Source organism: Erpetoichthys calabaricus, chromosome 18 (genome assembly GCF_900747795.2).
Source record: "Erpetoichthys calabaricus chromosome 18, fErpCal1.3, whole genome shotgun sequence".
Classification (NCBI taxonomy): domain Eukaryota; kingdom Metazoa; phylum Chordata; class Cladistia; order Polypteriformes; family Polypteridae; genus Erpetoichthys; species Erpetoichthys calabaricus.
In genome coordinates this window covers 20,372,204-20,386,595 of record NC_041411.2, presented here as the reverse complement: position 1 = coordinate 20,386,595, position 14,392 = coordinate 20,372,204, and the positions used below count along the sequence as shown (strand labels likewise).

Sequence of the window (14,392 nt, the reverse complement as noted above, 5' to 3'; positions counted from 1 at the left end):
CGTTTTGCCATTGTTAAAATAATTCTGAAGGCAAGAGGTACCACCTCAGTGGTTGAAGTGGGAGATCAAATGTTCTGTTTTTTCTGTTGCATTTCATCAGATGTAGTCAGTAAAAACATACTTAAGCAGACATTTCCATGTCTGCTTTCTAACAGATTTAAGTATGTTTCTGTTCTATACTTGATTTGCTTGTAAATTTGTTTTATGTCAGTAGAAAGGGGACCTGCATCACTGCCACATTAACACTTGAGACAATTAAACATTTGATTTATTTCAAAGATACAGTTAGGTCCATAAATATTTGGACAGAGACAACGTTTTTCTAATTTTGGTTCTGTACATTACCACAATGAATTTTAAATGAAACAACTCAGATGCAGTTGAAGTGCAGACTTTCAGCTTTAATTCAGTGGGGTGAACAAAATGATTGCATAAAAATGTGAGGCAACTAAAGCATTTTTTTTAACACAATCCTTTCATTTCAGGGGCTCAACAGTAATTGGACAAATTAAATAACTGGAAATGAAATGTTCATTTCTAATACTTGGTTAAAAACCCTTTGCTGGCAATGACAGCCTGAAGTCTTGAACTCATGGACATCACCAGATGCTGGGTTTCCTCCTTTTTAATGCTCTTCGAGTCCTTTACTGCAGCGGCTTTCAGTTGCTGTTTGTTTGTGGGCCTTTCTGTCTGAAGTTTAGTCTTCAACAAGTGAAATGCATGCTCAATTGTGTTAAGATCAGTTGACTGACTTGGCCATTCAAGAATTTTCCACTTCTTTGCTTTAATAAACAAACTCTTGGGTTGCTTTGGCTGTATGTTTTGGGTCATTGTCCATCTGTATCATGAAACGCCACCCAATCAATTTGACTGCATTTAGCTGGATCTGAGCAGACAGTATGTCTCTGAACACCTCAGAATTCATTCGGCTGCTTCTGTCCTGTGTCACATCATCAATAAACACTACTGTCCCAGTGCCACTGGCAGCCATGCACGCCCAAGCCATCATACTGCCTCCACCGTATTTTACAGATGATATGGTATGCTTTGGATAATGAACTGTTCCACGCCTTCTCCATACTTTTTTCTTGCCATCATTCTGGTAGAGGTTGATCTTGGTTTCATCTGTCCAAAGAATGTTTTTCCAGAACTGTGCTGGCTTTTTAGATGTTCTTTAGCAAAGTCCAATCTAGCCTTTCTATTCTTGAGGCTTATGAGTGGCTTGCACCTTGCAGTGCACCCTCTGTATTTACTTTCATGCAGTCTTCTCTTTATGGTAGACCTGGATATCGATACACCTACTCCGTGGAGAGTGTTGTTCACTTGGTTGGCTGTTGTGAAGGGGTTTCTCTTCACCATGGAAATGATTCTGCGATCATCCACCACTGTTGTCTTCCGTGGATATCCAGGTCTTTCTGCATTGCTGAGTTCACCAGTGCTTGCTTTCTTTCTCAGGATGTACCAAACTGTAGATTTTGCCACTCGTAATATTATAGCAATTTCTCGGATGGGTTTTTTCTGTTTTCGCAGCTTAAGGATGGCTTCTTTCACCTGCATAGAGAGCTCCTTTGACCGCATGTTGTCTGTTCACAGCAAAATCTTCCACATGCAAGCACCACACCTCAAATCAACTCCAGGACTTTTATCTGCTTAAGTGATAATAACATAACGACGGACTTGCCCACACCTGCCCATGAAATAGCCTTTGAGTCAATTGTCCAATTACTTTTGAGCCCCAGAAATGAAGGGATTGTGTTAAAAAAATGCTTTAGTTGCCTCACATTTTTATGCAAGCGTTTTGTTCACCCCACTGAATTAAAGCTGAAAGTCTGCACTTCAACTGCATCTGAGTTGTTTCATTTAAAATTCATTGTGGTAATGTACAGAACAAATATTAGAAATAAGTTGTCTCTGTCCAAATATTTATGGACCTAACTGTAAATGTGTCTTTACTTCCATAGGCTGAAGCAAGAGGATGCGACTATGTTGTTCTTTGGCTGGACTGTGACAAAGAGGGTGAAAACATTTGTTTTGAGGTATAGTACATGGCAGTTCAATTTACTTCTGTAACTGTTGTTTGAATTTGTGGAAATAGGTTAGTATGCCAGAAATGCAAAGTTGAGTTTTGCTAAACAAAGAATCAGTACAGTTATGAGGAACTGTCTATTTGATAATGTTGAATAATTTTTAGTACAAGAAATATTGTTACATAACAATATAATAAACGTTTTGTGTAAGTGTACCTGTATGTCATTAAATGCACTTGTTGAATGTAACTTACTTACAGGTTCTTGAAGCCATCATGCCTGTCTTGAATAAATCATATGCAAATGAGAAGACAATTTTTCGTGCTAAATTTAGCTCTATCACTGATACAGACATCTGCAATGCAATGAATCGACTTGGTGAGCCAAATCGTAATGAAGCATTGTCTGTTGATGCCCGGCAGGAATTGGATTTGCGCATTGGCTGTGCTTTCACAAGGTAAATAAACCAGTAGAATACTTTAAGTTTCAAGAATTTTGAGTGTCCTTCAATTAGACAAATTTGAAGCAGATAAAAATACTTAGATTTTCAGCTTTCAACTTTTTTGATTAGTCCACACACATTTTTCTTTCTACTTCAAGCACACATTTGGAACTGTACTAACATCTGAAAAATATGTGACACCACTGTGTAACACAGTAGAATATGTCATATGTGCACATCATTTACACAAGTAAGTTAATCATTGTTTGGTTGGATTGCTTCTATTTTCATCAATGAACTGGACAAGATTCTGTACAACAGAACAGAGTGTCCTTTTCTTTTCAAACACAGGATGGTCAGTGCAGTTCTTATTTCAGCTAGTGAAGCTTGCTGGCAGGAGGGGCTTCAACGTCTAAACTTAAGGCTTGCTTAAAAGCCGATGTTTGATTGGTATATCATGACGGGGTGAATCTCATAGCTAAAGCTGTCAGTGAGAATGTCATACTCTTGTGCTATCTGTTTCATTTGCCTGTCACAAGAATGTTGCTAAGAAAAAATGTCTGGAAATACTCCCTTGTAAATTGTCATACACATTACACACAGTTGCATTTGTCCTGGTGCTAGAGTTTAAAACAAAACCACTGCCAGTTCATCTGGTTTGTCAGGTTCATGCAAGAGTTGTAGTATTCACACACATCTTTCAATCAAAAACATTAAAAGCATAAGTTCTTAATCCTTTGCTGATGCTTGAGTTGCAGCTTCAAAAAAAAAAAAAAAAAACAGGCAAGTGTGGGAATTGACAGTTAGATACATTATTTGGTGGTGGTTAAATAACATGGGATTTTTTCCTGTATTGGTTTTGTAAAACTTTAATGATTTATAGTGAAATGTTATATACCACATGCAGGCCCACGCAATTTTACCTCACAAACTTGGAAGTATTCCACTGAGTACATATTTTTAATACAATACTTTCAGATCTTAATTATTGGTTCAAGTGAGTGCCATGCTGTACACAAATCACCTCAGTCCGGAATGAGACAAGGAGCTGCACTATGAAGCAGTAATCCAATTTACTCTGTCGTCATCTCCTGTGTTATTCTTTGTTAAACTAAAAAGGTTTAAACATAGAATAGGACATGTACTGTAGTCAGTTACAGACAGAGCTCCACATTTCTTGGGCCAGTGCTGTGGCCAACAAGGATGGCTTCCTTTAACATAAGAGACAACAAATTGTTTTAAGTAAGAAACAGTTATTCAGTTGTCTTTGCTGATTCATCTAACAAGATTACAGCTAGGCATCAGAAATTGAGAAATGATGGAAATGATTAAAATTTGAAAGAATGAAGTTTATGTTGCACATAAGCTTTTTAAATGTATTAGAAATTTACCTCCTTTAAAAGATGACTAAGAAAAAAATAAAGTCACTAATAACTAGTGGGAGGATCGCCAATTTTGGAAATGTGTAATGATTTTTAACTAACACACCAGCAGTTTATTTTCACAGATGGGCTCTTAAATAAATCAACACAAATACTGAGATGCTTTCGCTTAATTTAGGATGAGCTTGTGAAGCAAATTACTCATGAAATTTATAAGTCATTTAGTAACATTCTGCAAAGCATATTCTTCCTCCCATACTTCTTGCCTTTTTCAAGGGTGCTGGTGTCAAGTAAATGAGTTGATTACGGTCTCAATAAGCCATTTGTGAATTGTAAAGGTATTGTAACTAGATGCTGAGTATTTGGTTAGAGAATTGTTTATCCTCTAATCTCCGAATTCCTGGAACTGTTAGCCTTGCTTTAAAATGTAATAAACAGACTGTGTACAGATCCACTGAGGAGTGGATAGGACATTTCTCATTAATTGGTTTTAGCGTTATTTGAGACATCAAGAGACATATTAACACCTTTAATTTAAAATGGTGATGCAGTAGAATCCCCATCAGTTGGCTAGCATTAAATTATTTAATATAATTCATTACATTGTTTGATTATTTTTTATACAACTGAAAGTTTAAAAACAGCATTTATGTTATTGCATGATTTGAATATAACCTGGATATAGTTATTGGCAGTTTATTTTTGTGCATTTTAGAACAATTCCTGAGAGTACTTAGGTGGCTAAGAACCAAACCTGACTGTTAGCTTGACTTCAAAGTTTGAAAAGGTGGGAATAAAAAAAAGAGTAAAGAGAGCCTGTGAAGAGAAGAGTAAGCAAGTGTATCTTGATCTGCTCTGACAGGATAAACCTCTTTAGTCTTTAATGGAAAAAGTTTTGTGGGACCTACTGTAATCCTGCACTTAGAAATTGTCAAGGGAATCGATAAAATGGATTCAGCAGCATACTTCAATTTTAATAGTGAGTCAAGTACCTGGGGAATGGTCTCCTTTTGTTTGGTAAATGTCTTATGCTTTTGTGTTGTAAAGTGGTTTTTGCAGAATTTTGCTGTACTTGGTGAATTCTACAAAATCCAATGAACTGCATTTTTTGGTTGCAGTACTTTAGATGAGCTTTTTCCAAACATTTTGACAGCACAACCTGCTTTGGGATGAGGATTTATTTCAACTCCCAATCACTAGAATGGTAAGCCTGGTTGAGTTTTAATAGGCATCTCACCATGTATTGCATAATAGTGGAACTTTTATTCTTCCAGCATTATGAATCATGTTTCGTTGCATTGCAGTTCTGGAAATCTGACAGCAAAGTTATATTAGTAGAACATCATGGCAGGGTGGTATTCTTGAGTCAAGTGTACTCATGTGCTTGTAAGTACTCCCAACTTGTTGGAGAGTAGTACTTTGATGGAAAAGTTTTTAACAAGACTATGGGTGGCTTCTATGTCCAAAAGTAATCGGAATAAAAAGCAAAATAGACTTTGCCTACAAGAATGTCTTGAGTGTGGTTTCTCAGTTATTTCTGATAATAAACTGCAGTGTATAGTTTATAGTGAAGTGCTATCACAAGAAAGTATGAAGCCGTCAAAATTACTTCCGACTTTTTTCAAAGCAAAACATCTAAATGAAAAAGACAAGCCTTTAGAATTCTACGAACAATAACAAGAAATCTTCAAAAAGAACAAGTTAATTTTACTTGCCTATCCAGTGTTAGCAAAAAGCTATTATTTGCAAGTTATCAAGTTGCGATACACATTTCAAAAGCCTGTAAGCCACAGGCAATTGGCAAAGATATGATTTTTACTGGCAGCTCTTCACATGGTCCAAATAATGATTGAAGAGAGAGAATCTGACCAGCTCAAGACTATAAATCTCTCGATAAAATTTGATTAAAAACAGAGTATACAAGAATATGCAATAAGATTAGGCAAGAATATTAATGAATAAGTAACAAAAGAAAAAACAAATTGATGTGATCTTATAAAACAGATAGATAATTAGTCGAAGAGTATTGTTCTTATATACAATACAATATTCTTATATTGATGTAAAAGTGTTCTTTTCTCTGTGAAAATAATGGCTGTTTGGGGGCATCTGAAAACAACAACAACATTTATTTATATAGCACATTTTCATACAAAAAAGTAGCTCAAAGTGCTTTACATAATGAAGAAAAATAAAAGACAAAATAAGAAATTAAAATAAGACAACATTAGTTAACATAGAAAAAGAGTAAGGTCCAATGGCCAGGGGGGACAGAAAAAACAAAAAAAACCTCCAGACGGAGAAGTGTTGTTGAGGAGAATTACTGTTTCCCTCCTTTGTTCATCAAGGTGAGACTCAAAATGTATTGATTAAAGTGTACTTTTAAAACCTATTCCACTTTTTTTGTTGTGTTTATAGGTTTCAGACAAAATATTTCCAAGGAAAATATGGTAATCTGGACAGCTCTTTGATATCATTTGGACCTTGTCAGACTCCAACTCTAGGTTTTTGTGTAGAACGTCATGACAAAATTCAGTCTTTCAAACCTGAGCCATATTGGATAATTCAAGCAAAGGTTGGTAGAAATGAGTGAGTACTATTTTAGACAGTGTTAGCTAATGCACCTTTTCTGGGTAATTACTGTATTAATAGATTGCTTACAATACAATTTTCTGCAGGTGTCTAAAGGAAAAGACTTAGCACTGACCCTAGACTGGGACAGGGTGAGGGTTTTTGACAGGGAAGTTGGGCAGATGTTCCTTAATATTGTCAAAACTGCAAGAGAAGCCAAGGTAAGACTATTTAGAGCTTGTTAGTGCATGAGAATATCCCAGTTTTTACTTTGGAATTTTAATACTTGTCTGTGTGACTTAATCTCATTAAATGCCAAAGCCTACCTAATTTGCAGCAGAGTTTGATCACTCGATGACTCTGTAGTTAAGCATTAATATGTGAAAAAGCATTTGAAGTTCAATAATGGCAGTTACAATTAAGACGCACCATTTGTGTGTATGTTTTTATTAGTATTAATTCAATTACAATTTCAGAAAATAAAAATAATGCATACAAATGGATTATCATGCCTAATTTTATAATGCCTTTTCTCAGGAATTAGTTTGGATTAATTGATTAAGGAAATGTTTAAAGCCACTTACAGTAACTACAGTCTACAAGTCTGTATCGGAGGCATCTGGGTATATTCTTTCTGGATACCTGTCAAAATATAAGATTGTTGTAAACTTGTAAGAGCAGTACTAGATTGCACACTGTTTTATTTTGTTATTTAAGATTAAGGTTCAGGGAGCTGAACCTTGTACATTGTGTATTTTGGTTTTGCTGCTTTTTTTAAGGTTTACCTTCCTGGTTTCAGTGTGAATTTACCTTAACCTGCATTTTGACTTCAGATCATGAGGTGGCCTTAATCTGCTTGGCTACAGATCTCCCCAGACTTAGTCTCTTACACCAGACATACTTGACTTAAGCATGTCAAGCATAAGTGAAAAGTTCCTAAATTAAAGAACAAGCCATATAATAATTCAGTGCAGAATTTGATGATCCATCTTAGGTTACTGAAAACTGATCCTTTGCTTTCACATCATGAATTTTTTTTTCTTCCCTATACCTGCAAATGGTTAAATATGTACAGTTTTGAAATTGGTCAATCAAAGTGCAGATGTAAACACCATTGAGATGTTCTGGCATGATTCAAAAAGTACTCATGGTCAAAAACCCTCAAAAGTCCCTTAGTTGAAGCGGTTTTACAAGTGCTGTTAGGGACTGATCATTAATTATAGGACATGTCAAGCTGTAGTTATTGCTGCTAAAAGTGGCAAAACTACTCCATGATATTTAGATCAAGGGTACAATTTATCATTTACACAATATTGCTACATTTTTTTAAATAAATAAAATGTTTTTTTCCCTAGAGAACTCTTGGGCCTAATACTACATTTTAGCTGAAGATCTCATTATATGGTGTATGAACAAAATGCAGTAATGCAAAAACTAGAGGATGCAATTAGGTTTTTTTTACTTTTAACATGTTACCTTTTTGTTTCTGAACTTATTTACTATTTATTTTAGTACCTATTTATGTATTTATTTATTTATAAAGATTCTGTAAAAAGCTAAATATACCCCTGGGGACAAATAAAGATCTATCAACTGTATACTATCTAAAGAGATACATTAAATATTTGTGCAACAGAAACATAGGCCTGTTCTAATCCTTCTGTATCCTTGATAACTGGTCTGCATTTAGAAACAGACATGTAGCTCCATTTTTTTCCTGCACAAGCAGAAATAAATTCACGATTTACCTTTTTTGGCATAACAGGCTCTTAACCTACTGTATATGGTGCTGAAATGAATACTGAGATAAATAAGTGATGCCTCAATATACACAATGAGGGCTGCAATGAACAATTTTGATAATCAATTAATCTGTTGATTATTTTCTTGGACTTAAAATATATATACAGTACTGTGCAAAAGTTTTAGACGGGTGTGAAAAAATGCTGTATACAAAGAATGCTTTCAAAAATGGAAATGTTAATCATTTATTTTCATCAATCAACAAAATGCAGTGAATGAACAAGAGAGAAATCTAAATCAAATCAATATTTGCTGTGACCACCCTTTGCCTTCAAAACAGCATCAATTCTTCTAGGTACACTTACACACAGTTTTTGAAGGAACTCGGCTGGTCGGTTGTTCTAAACATCTTGGAGAACTAACCACAGATCTTCTGTGGATGTAGGCTTCCTCACATCCTTCTGTCTCTTTATGTAATCCCAGACACACTTGATGATGTTGAGATCAGGGCTCTGTGGGGGCCATACCATCACTTCCAGGACTTCTTGTTCTTCTTTACGCTGAAGATAGTTCTTAATGACTTTGGCTGTATGTTTGGGCTCGTTGTCCTGCTGCAGAATAAATTTGGGGCCAATCATATGCCTCCCTGATGGTATTGCATGATGGATATGTATCTGCCTGTATTTCTCAGCATTGAGAACACCATTAATCCTGACCAAATCTCCAACTCCATTTGCAGAAATGCAGCCCCAACCGTTCAAGGAAGCTCCACCATGCTTCACTGTTGCCTGCAGACACTCATTATTGTACCGCTCTCCAGCCCTTCGACGAACAAACTGCCTTCTGCTACAGCCAAATATTTCAAATTTTGACTCATCAGTCCAGAGCACCTGCTGCCATTCTTCTGCACCCCAGTTCCTATGTTTTTGTGCATACTTGAGTCGCTTGGCCTTGTTTCCACGTCGGAGGTATGGCTTTTTGGCTGCAACTCTTCCATGAAGACCACTTCTGGTCAGACTTCTCTGGACAGTAGATGGGTGTACCTGGGTCCCACTGGTTTCTGCCAGTTCTGAGCTGATGGCACTGCTGGACATTTTCCGATTTCTAAGGGTAATAAGCTTGATGTGTCTTTCATCTGCTGCACTAAGTTTCCTTGGCTGACCACTGCATCTACGATCCTCAACGTTGCCCGTTTCTTTGTGCTTCTTCAAAAGAGCTTGAACAGCACATCTTGAAACCCCAGTCTGCTTTGAAATCTTTGTCTGGGAGAGACCTTTCTGATGAAATATAACTACCTTGTGTCTTGTTGCTGTGCTCAATCTTGCCATGACATGAAACTGTCTTCCACAACCTCACCTTGGTAGCAGAGTTTGGCTGTTCCTCACCCAGTTTTAAGCCTCCTACACAGCTATTTCTGTTTCAGTTAATGACTGTGTTTCAACCAACGTGTGACATTGATGATCATTAGCACCTGTTTGGTATAATTGGTTGATCAGACACCTGACTATAATCCTACAAAATCCCTGACTTTGTGCAAGTGTACCTATAAGAATTGATGCTGGTTTGAAGGCAAAAGGTAGTAACACCAATTTCTTTTGTTCGCTCACTTTGCATTTTGTAAATTGAAAAAAATAAACAATCATTATTTATATTTCTGAAAGCATTCTTTGTTTACAGCATTTTTTCACACCTGCCTAAAACTTTTGCACAGTACTGTGTGTGTGTGTGTATGTATGTATGTGTGTGTGTATGTATGTATGTGTGTGTGTGTATATATATATATATATATATATATATATATATATATATATATATAATGAAATAATTTTAAATTGAAATTAAAAAGTGCATGATATGGATCTTTTCACCAAAGAAAAACAATTTAGTATAAAATTTTCAGTGTTTAAGGCAAACTTCTAGGAATGAAAAAACAGTAGTAGTGTATTATGATGCTCATTACAGACTTTTTGTGCTTTTTTAGGTTTAGATTCAGAGACAATTCTTAATGTGTTATGGTACCAACCTTGTTGTTCTGGTGTCAAAAGTGTTAAGTAGTGTTTTGACTGCTTAAAGTTATATTTGGAAGCTAAATTAGACAACAATATCATTTTTTCAGGTTGAATCTGTAATCAAAAAGGAGAAGGCAAAGCAGAGGCCACTGGCATTGAACACTGTGGAAATGCTACGTGTTGCAAGCTCAGCTCTTGGTGTGTACTGTAGATATTTCTGTTAACATAATAAACATACTTAACATGGTCCTAAATATTAAATCATTGAAGCAATTCCCCACTTTAAACTTAGCTAGAAGTTGTCATTCTGTCTGTCCAAATTATTTAATCTCTATTGTATTGTTCTAAGGTAGTTTTAAATGAATGAAACATAGCAGTGCCCTCAGGAATAGCACTGTAAAGAAGAAAACAAAGCTAATGCTTCTGTTTCTGAGACTGTTTTATTACCCTCTAGATGAAGAAATTATTAAAACTAAGTACCGAATTATTGTAAGCATGGCAATAATGACACCATAAATGCATGACCCTATGATCCAAAGTTTGCATTTCCACATATTTTTGCATGTTTTATTTGAATTTATTTTTGAAGTTGTTCAAATTTAAAAAGGTACTGTTTTCCTGTTTTTGTGTTTGTTATATTTTTATTGATGGGTATGGATATCGGGGGAGTTTCTTTTATATGGGATTTTAGTTTTTATTCATACATTTAAACATATTTGATTTTAAGATTGTTCTTGCATTTTGTACATGTATTCGTTTGTTCCAACTCTGAATAAAACATAAGACCAAATGTTAAGATTTTGGATAAAATTTAGTTGGATACTGCAATACAGAGTGCAGTATAAACACATATTCTAATAAGCAATTATCGCTTTTTCTTTTAGACTAGGTCTTTTGCTAATAAATGTCTTAAATTATATATTTGATAAATATGTTCATTTTAGACTAAAAAGTCTGTTTTCATTTTTGAGTTTATACTAGTAGCCCTTTAATCTTTAAACATACAGCCTTACCCTTATAACACAAACTTGTGTTTAAATATTGCAGTTAACTCATTGCAGGATAATAAATTGTAAATATGTTAAAAGGTCATATTTGAATAGACAGTGCATCCAGAAAGTATTCACAGAGCATCACTTTTTCCACATTTTGTTATATTACAGCCTTATTCCAAATTGGATTAAATTCATCTTTTCCTCAGAATTCTACACACAACACCCCATAATGACAACGTGAGAAAATGTTTACTTGAGATTTTTGCAAATTTATTAAAAATAAAAAAATTGAGAACGCACATGTACATTAGTATTCACAGCCTTTGCCATGAAGCTCAAAATTGAGCTCAAGGGCATCCTGTTTCCCCTGATCATCCTTGAGATGTTTCTGCAGCTTAATTGGAGTCCACCTGTGGTAAATTCAGTTGATTGGACATGATTTGGAAAGGCACACACCTGTCTATATAAGGTCCCACAGTTGACAGTTCATGTCAGAGCACAAACCAAGCATGAAATCAAAGGAATTGTCTGTAGACCTTTGAGACAGGATTGTCTCGAGGCACATATCCGGGGAAGGTTACAGAAAAATTTCTGCTGCTTTGAAGGTCCCAATGAGCACAGTGGCCTCCATCATGCATAACTGGAAGAAGTTCAAAACCACCAGGACTCTTCCTGGAGCTGGCCAGCCATCTAAACTGAGCGATCGGGGGAGAAGGGCCTTAGTTAGGGAGGTGACCAAGAACCTGATGGTCACTCTGTCAGAGGTCCTCTGTGGAGAGAGGAGAACCTTCCAGAAGGACAACCATCTCTGCAGCAATCCACCAATCAGGCCTGTATGGTAGAGTGGCCAGACGGAAGCCACTCCTTAGTAAAAGGCACATGGCAGCCCGCCTGGAGTTTGCCAAAAGGCACCTGAAGGACTCTCAGACCACGAGAAAGAAAATTCTCTGGTCTGATGAGACAAAGATTGAACTCTTTGGTGTGAATGCCAGGCATCACGTTTGGACCAGGCCAATACCATCCCTACAGTGAAGCATGGTGGTGGCAGCATCATGCTTTGGGGATGTTTTTCAGCGGCAGAGACTGGGAGACTAGTCAGGATAAAGGGAAAGATGACTGCAGCAATGTACAGAGACATCCTGGATGAAAACCAGACTGGGGCGGCTGTTCATCTTTCAGCAGGACAACGACCCTAAGCACACAACCAAGATATCAAAGGAGTGGCTTCAGGACAACTCTGTGAATATCTTTGAGTGGCCCAACCAGAGCCCAGACTTGAATCCGATTGAACATCTCTGGAGAGATCTTAAAATGGCTGTGCACCGACGCTTCCTATCCAACCTGATGGAGCTTGAGAGGTGCTGCAAAGAGGAATGGGCGAAACTGGCCAAGGATAGGTGTGCCAAGCTTGTGGCATCATATTCAAAAAGACTTGAGGCCGTAATTGCTGCCAAAGGTGCATCGACAAAGTATTGAGCAAAGGCTGTGAATACTTATGTACATGTGATTTCTCAGTTATTTTATTTTTAATAAATTTGCAAAAACCTCAAGTAAACTTTTTTCACATTGTCATTATGGGGTGTTGTGTGTAGAATTCTGAGGAAAAAAATGAATTTAATCCATTTTGGAATAAGGCAGTAACATAACAAAATGTGGAAAAAGTGATGCACTGTGAATACTTTCCGGATGCACTGTAAATATACTTCCAGAGCGAACACTATCTTAAATGGCTTAACATTTGTGTCACTATTTTCCAACAAGATTCTTCCTTTATCCTTATAGGAATGGGCCCTCAACACACCATGCAAGTAGCAGAGCGACTCTACACACAAGGTTATATTAGCTACCCAAGAACAGAAACCACCCATTACCCAGAGAATTTTGACCTGAAAGCTGCTTTGAGACAACAAGCTAACAATCCATTTTGGTCTGAATCGGTAAGATGCATAAATACTTTTTTGCCACATTTTTCCTTTTCTTTTGCCATAAAGAACTGAAACATGATTGTTAAGCATGGAGTGTGATTTTTTTTTTTTTTTTTTTTTGTGCTTTAGGTATTTCTATTACAATATTAAGTTAATAACAGTATAAATACATTTTTTGTGTTTTTTTTTTGTACATGTTAAACTGCATATGCTGCTCTAGCTTGCAGAGAGTATACACTCTGTGATACAAGGCATAAAATAATAAAATACATGTTCAAAAAAGGTGCCTTCCTTTTGGTTAATGGACAATATATACAAAAAAATGTATTTTGGCAAAGTTGATTTGTTTGTAAATTTTGCCAATTCTCTTTATCTGCATGTTTTTCCTTTTTTCCCCCAGGTACTCTGTTTTCCTTCCATATTCCAAAAATATAAATATGTGTGTGTGTTTGTGTGGTTATTGATGATTCCATATTGTCACAAGTGTGAATGTGTGCATATTTGTGTCCTGTGATGGGTTGCATCCTGCCTTTTCCCCACAGTTCATGGAATTAAGCTCAGTTCGTGGCCACCTGGAATTAGATTGAGATCGATTTTATGAAATGTTTTCTTTGCAAAAATTTTGCATACCATTTTGTAGTGTGACCTTTAGGGGGTGTGGCAGAGCCCCAAACCCTTAATACAAGTCCCAGGTTCAAATAAATATTTTTTATTTGATGAAATGGTATATACACTCTCACTTCCGGATTCCACGTCAGCCAGCTGCCGTACTTCCGGCGTTGATATCAAAACGGACTAACTATGGCATTTCTCACCCATTCGCTTCAACACGTGCCCAGAGTTGTGGTAAACAATATAAGTTGCATTATTCAAACATTGTACGAAATGTCAGGAGATAAAAAGAAAAGGGCCTTCAAATTATATGTTTCAAGCTACATCAAGCTAGATCCGAACATATTCACATACAAATATGTGATTACATTAGGCTTCTTTAAAAAATTAGAAATTCAATAATTAGTCATTAAATTTTAGTCAGGGACAGGTGAATATGTATGTAATCTGAATATATAATAACATATGTCTGCCTGACATCTTACCTTTTAAATAAAGCAAATGTCTCTGAGCCAGCAAAATGGTGAATGTTAAACTACTGCTTCATTGTAAGGGTCTCAATTTGTTTCCTCATCTGGAGGATCTCATCTCTGAGAGATCTGTTTTCATCAAGCACTAGGTTGGCAACTGCTAGATCCGGAGCTGAAGGCTAGTTGTAGTCCTTGAGGATTTTATCATCCTCCGCC

General features: G+C 36.3%; 1 protein-coding gene across 2 annotated transcripts in view; it reads left to right on the top strand.

Moving 5' to 3' along the window:
* top3b (DNA topoisomerase III beta) overlaps window positions 1–14,392 on the top strand; it is a 51,412-nt gene that overhangs the window by 18,958 nt on the left and 18,062 nt on the right. For both annotated transcript variants that reach the window (XM_028824106.2, XM_028824107.2), the window contains 6 exons: window positions 1,962–2,036; window positions 2,288–2,484; window positions 6,270–6,426; window positions 6,530–6,643; window positions 10,282–10,372; window positions 12,952–13,106. In XM_028824106.2, coding sequence (XP_028679939.2) covers window positions 1,962–2,036; window positions 2,288–2,484; window positions 6,270–6,426; window positions 6,530–6,643; window positions 10,282–10,372; window positions 12,952–13,106 — 789 coding nt within the window. The remainder of the gene's footprint in view (window positions 1–1,961; window positions 2,037–2,287; window positions 2,485–6,269; window positions 6,427–6,529; window positions 6,644–10,281; window positions 10,373–12,951; window positions 13,107–14,392) is intronic.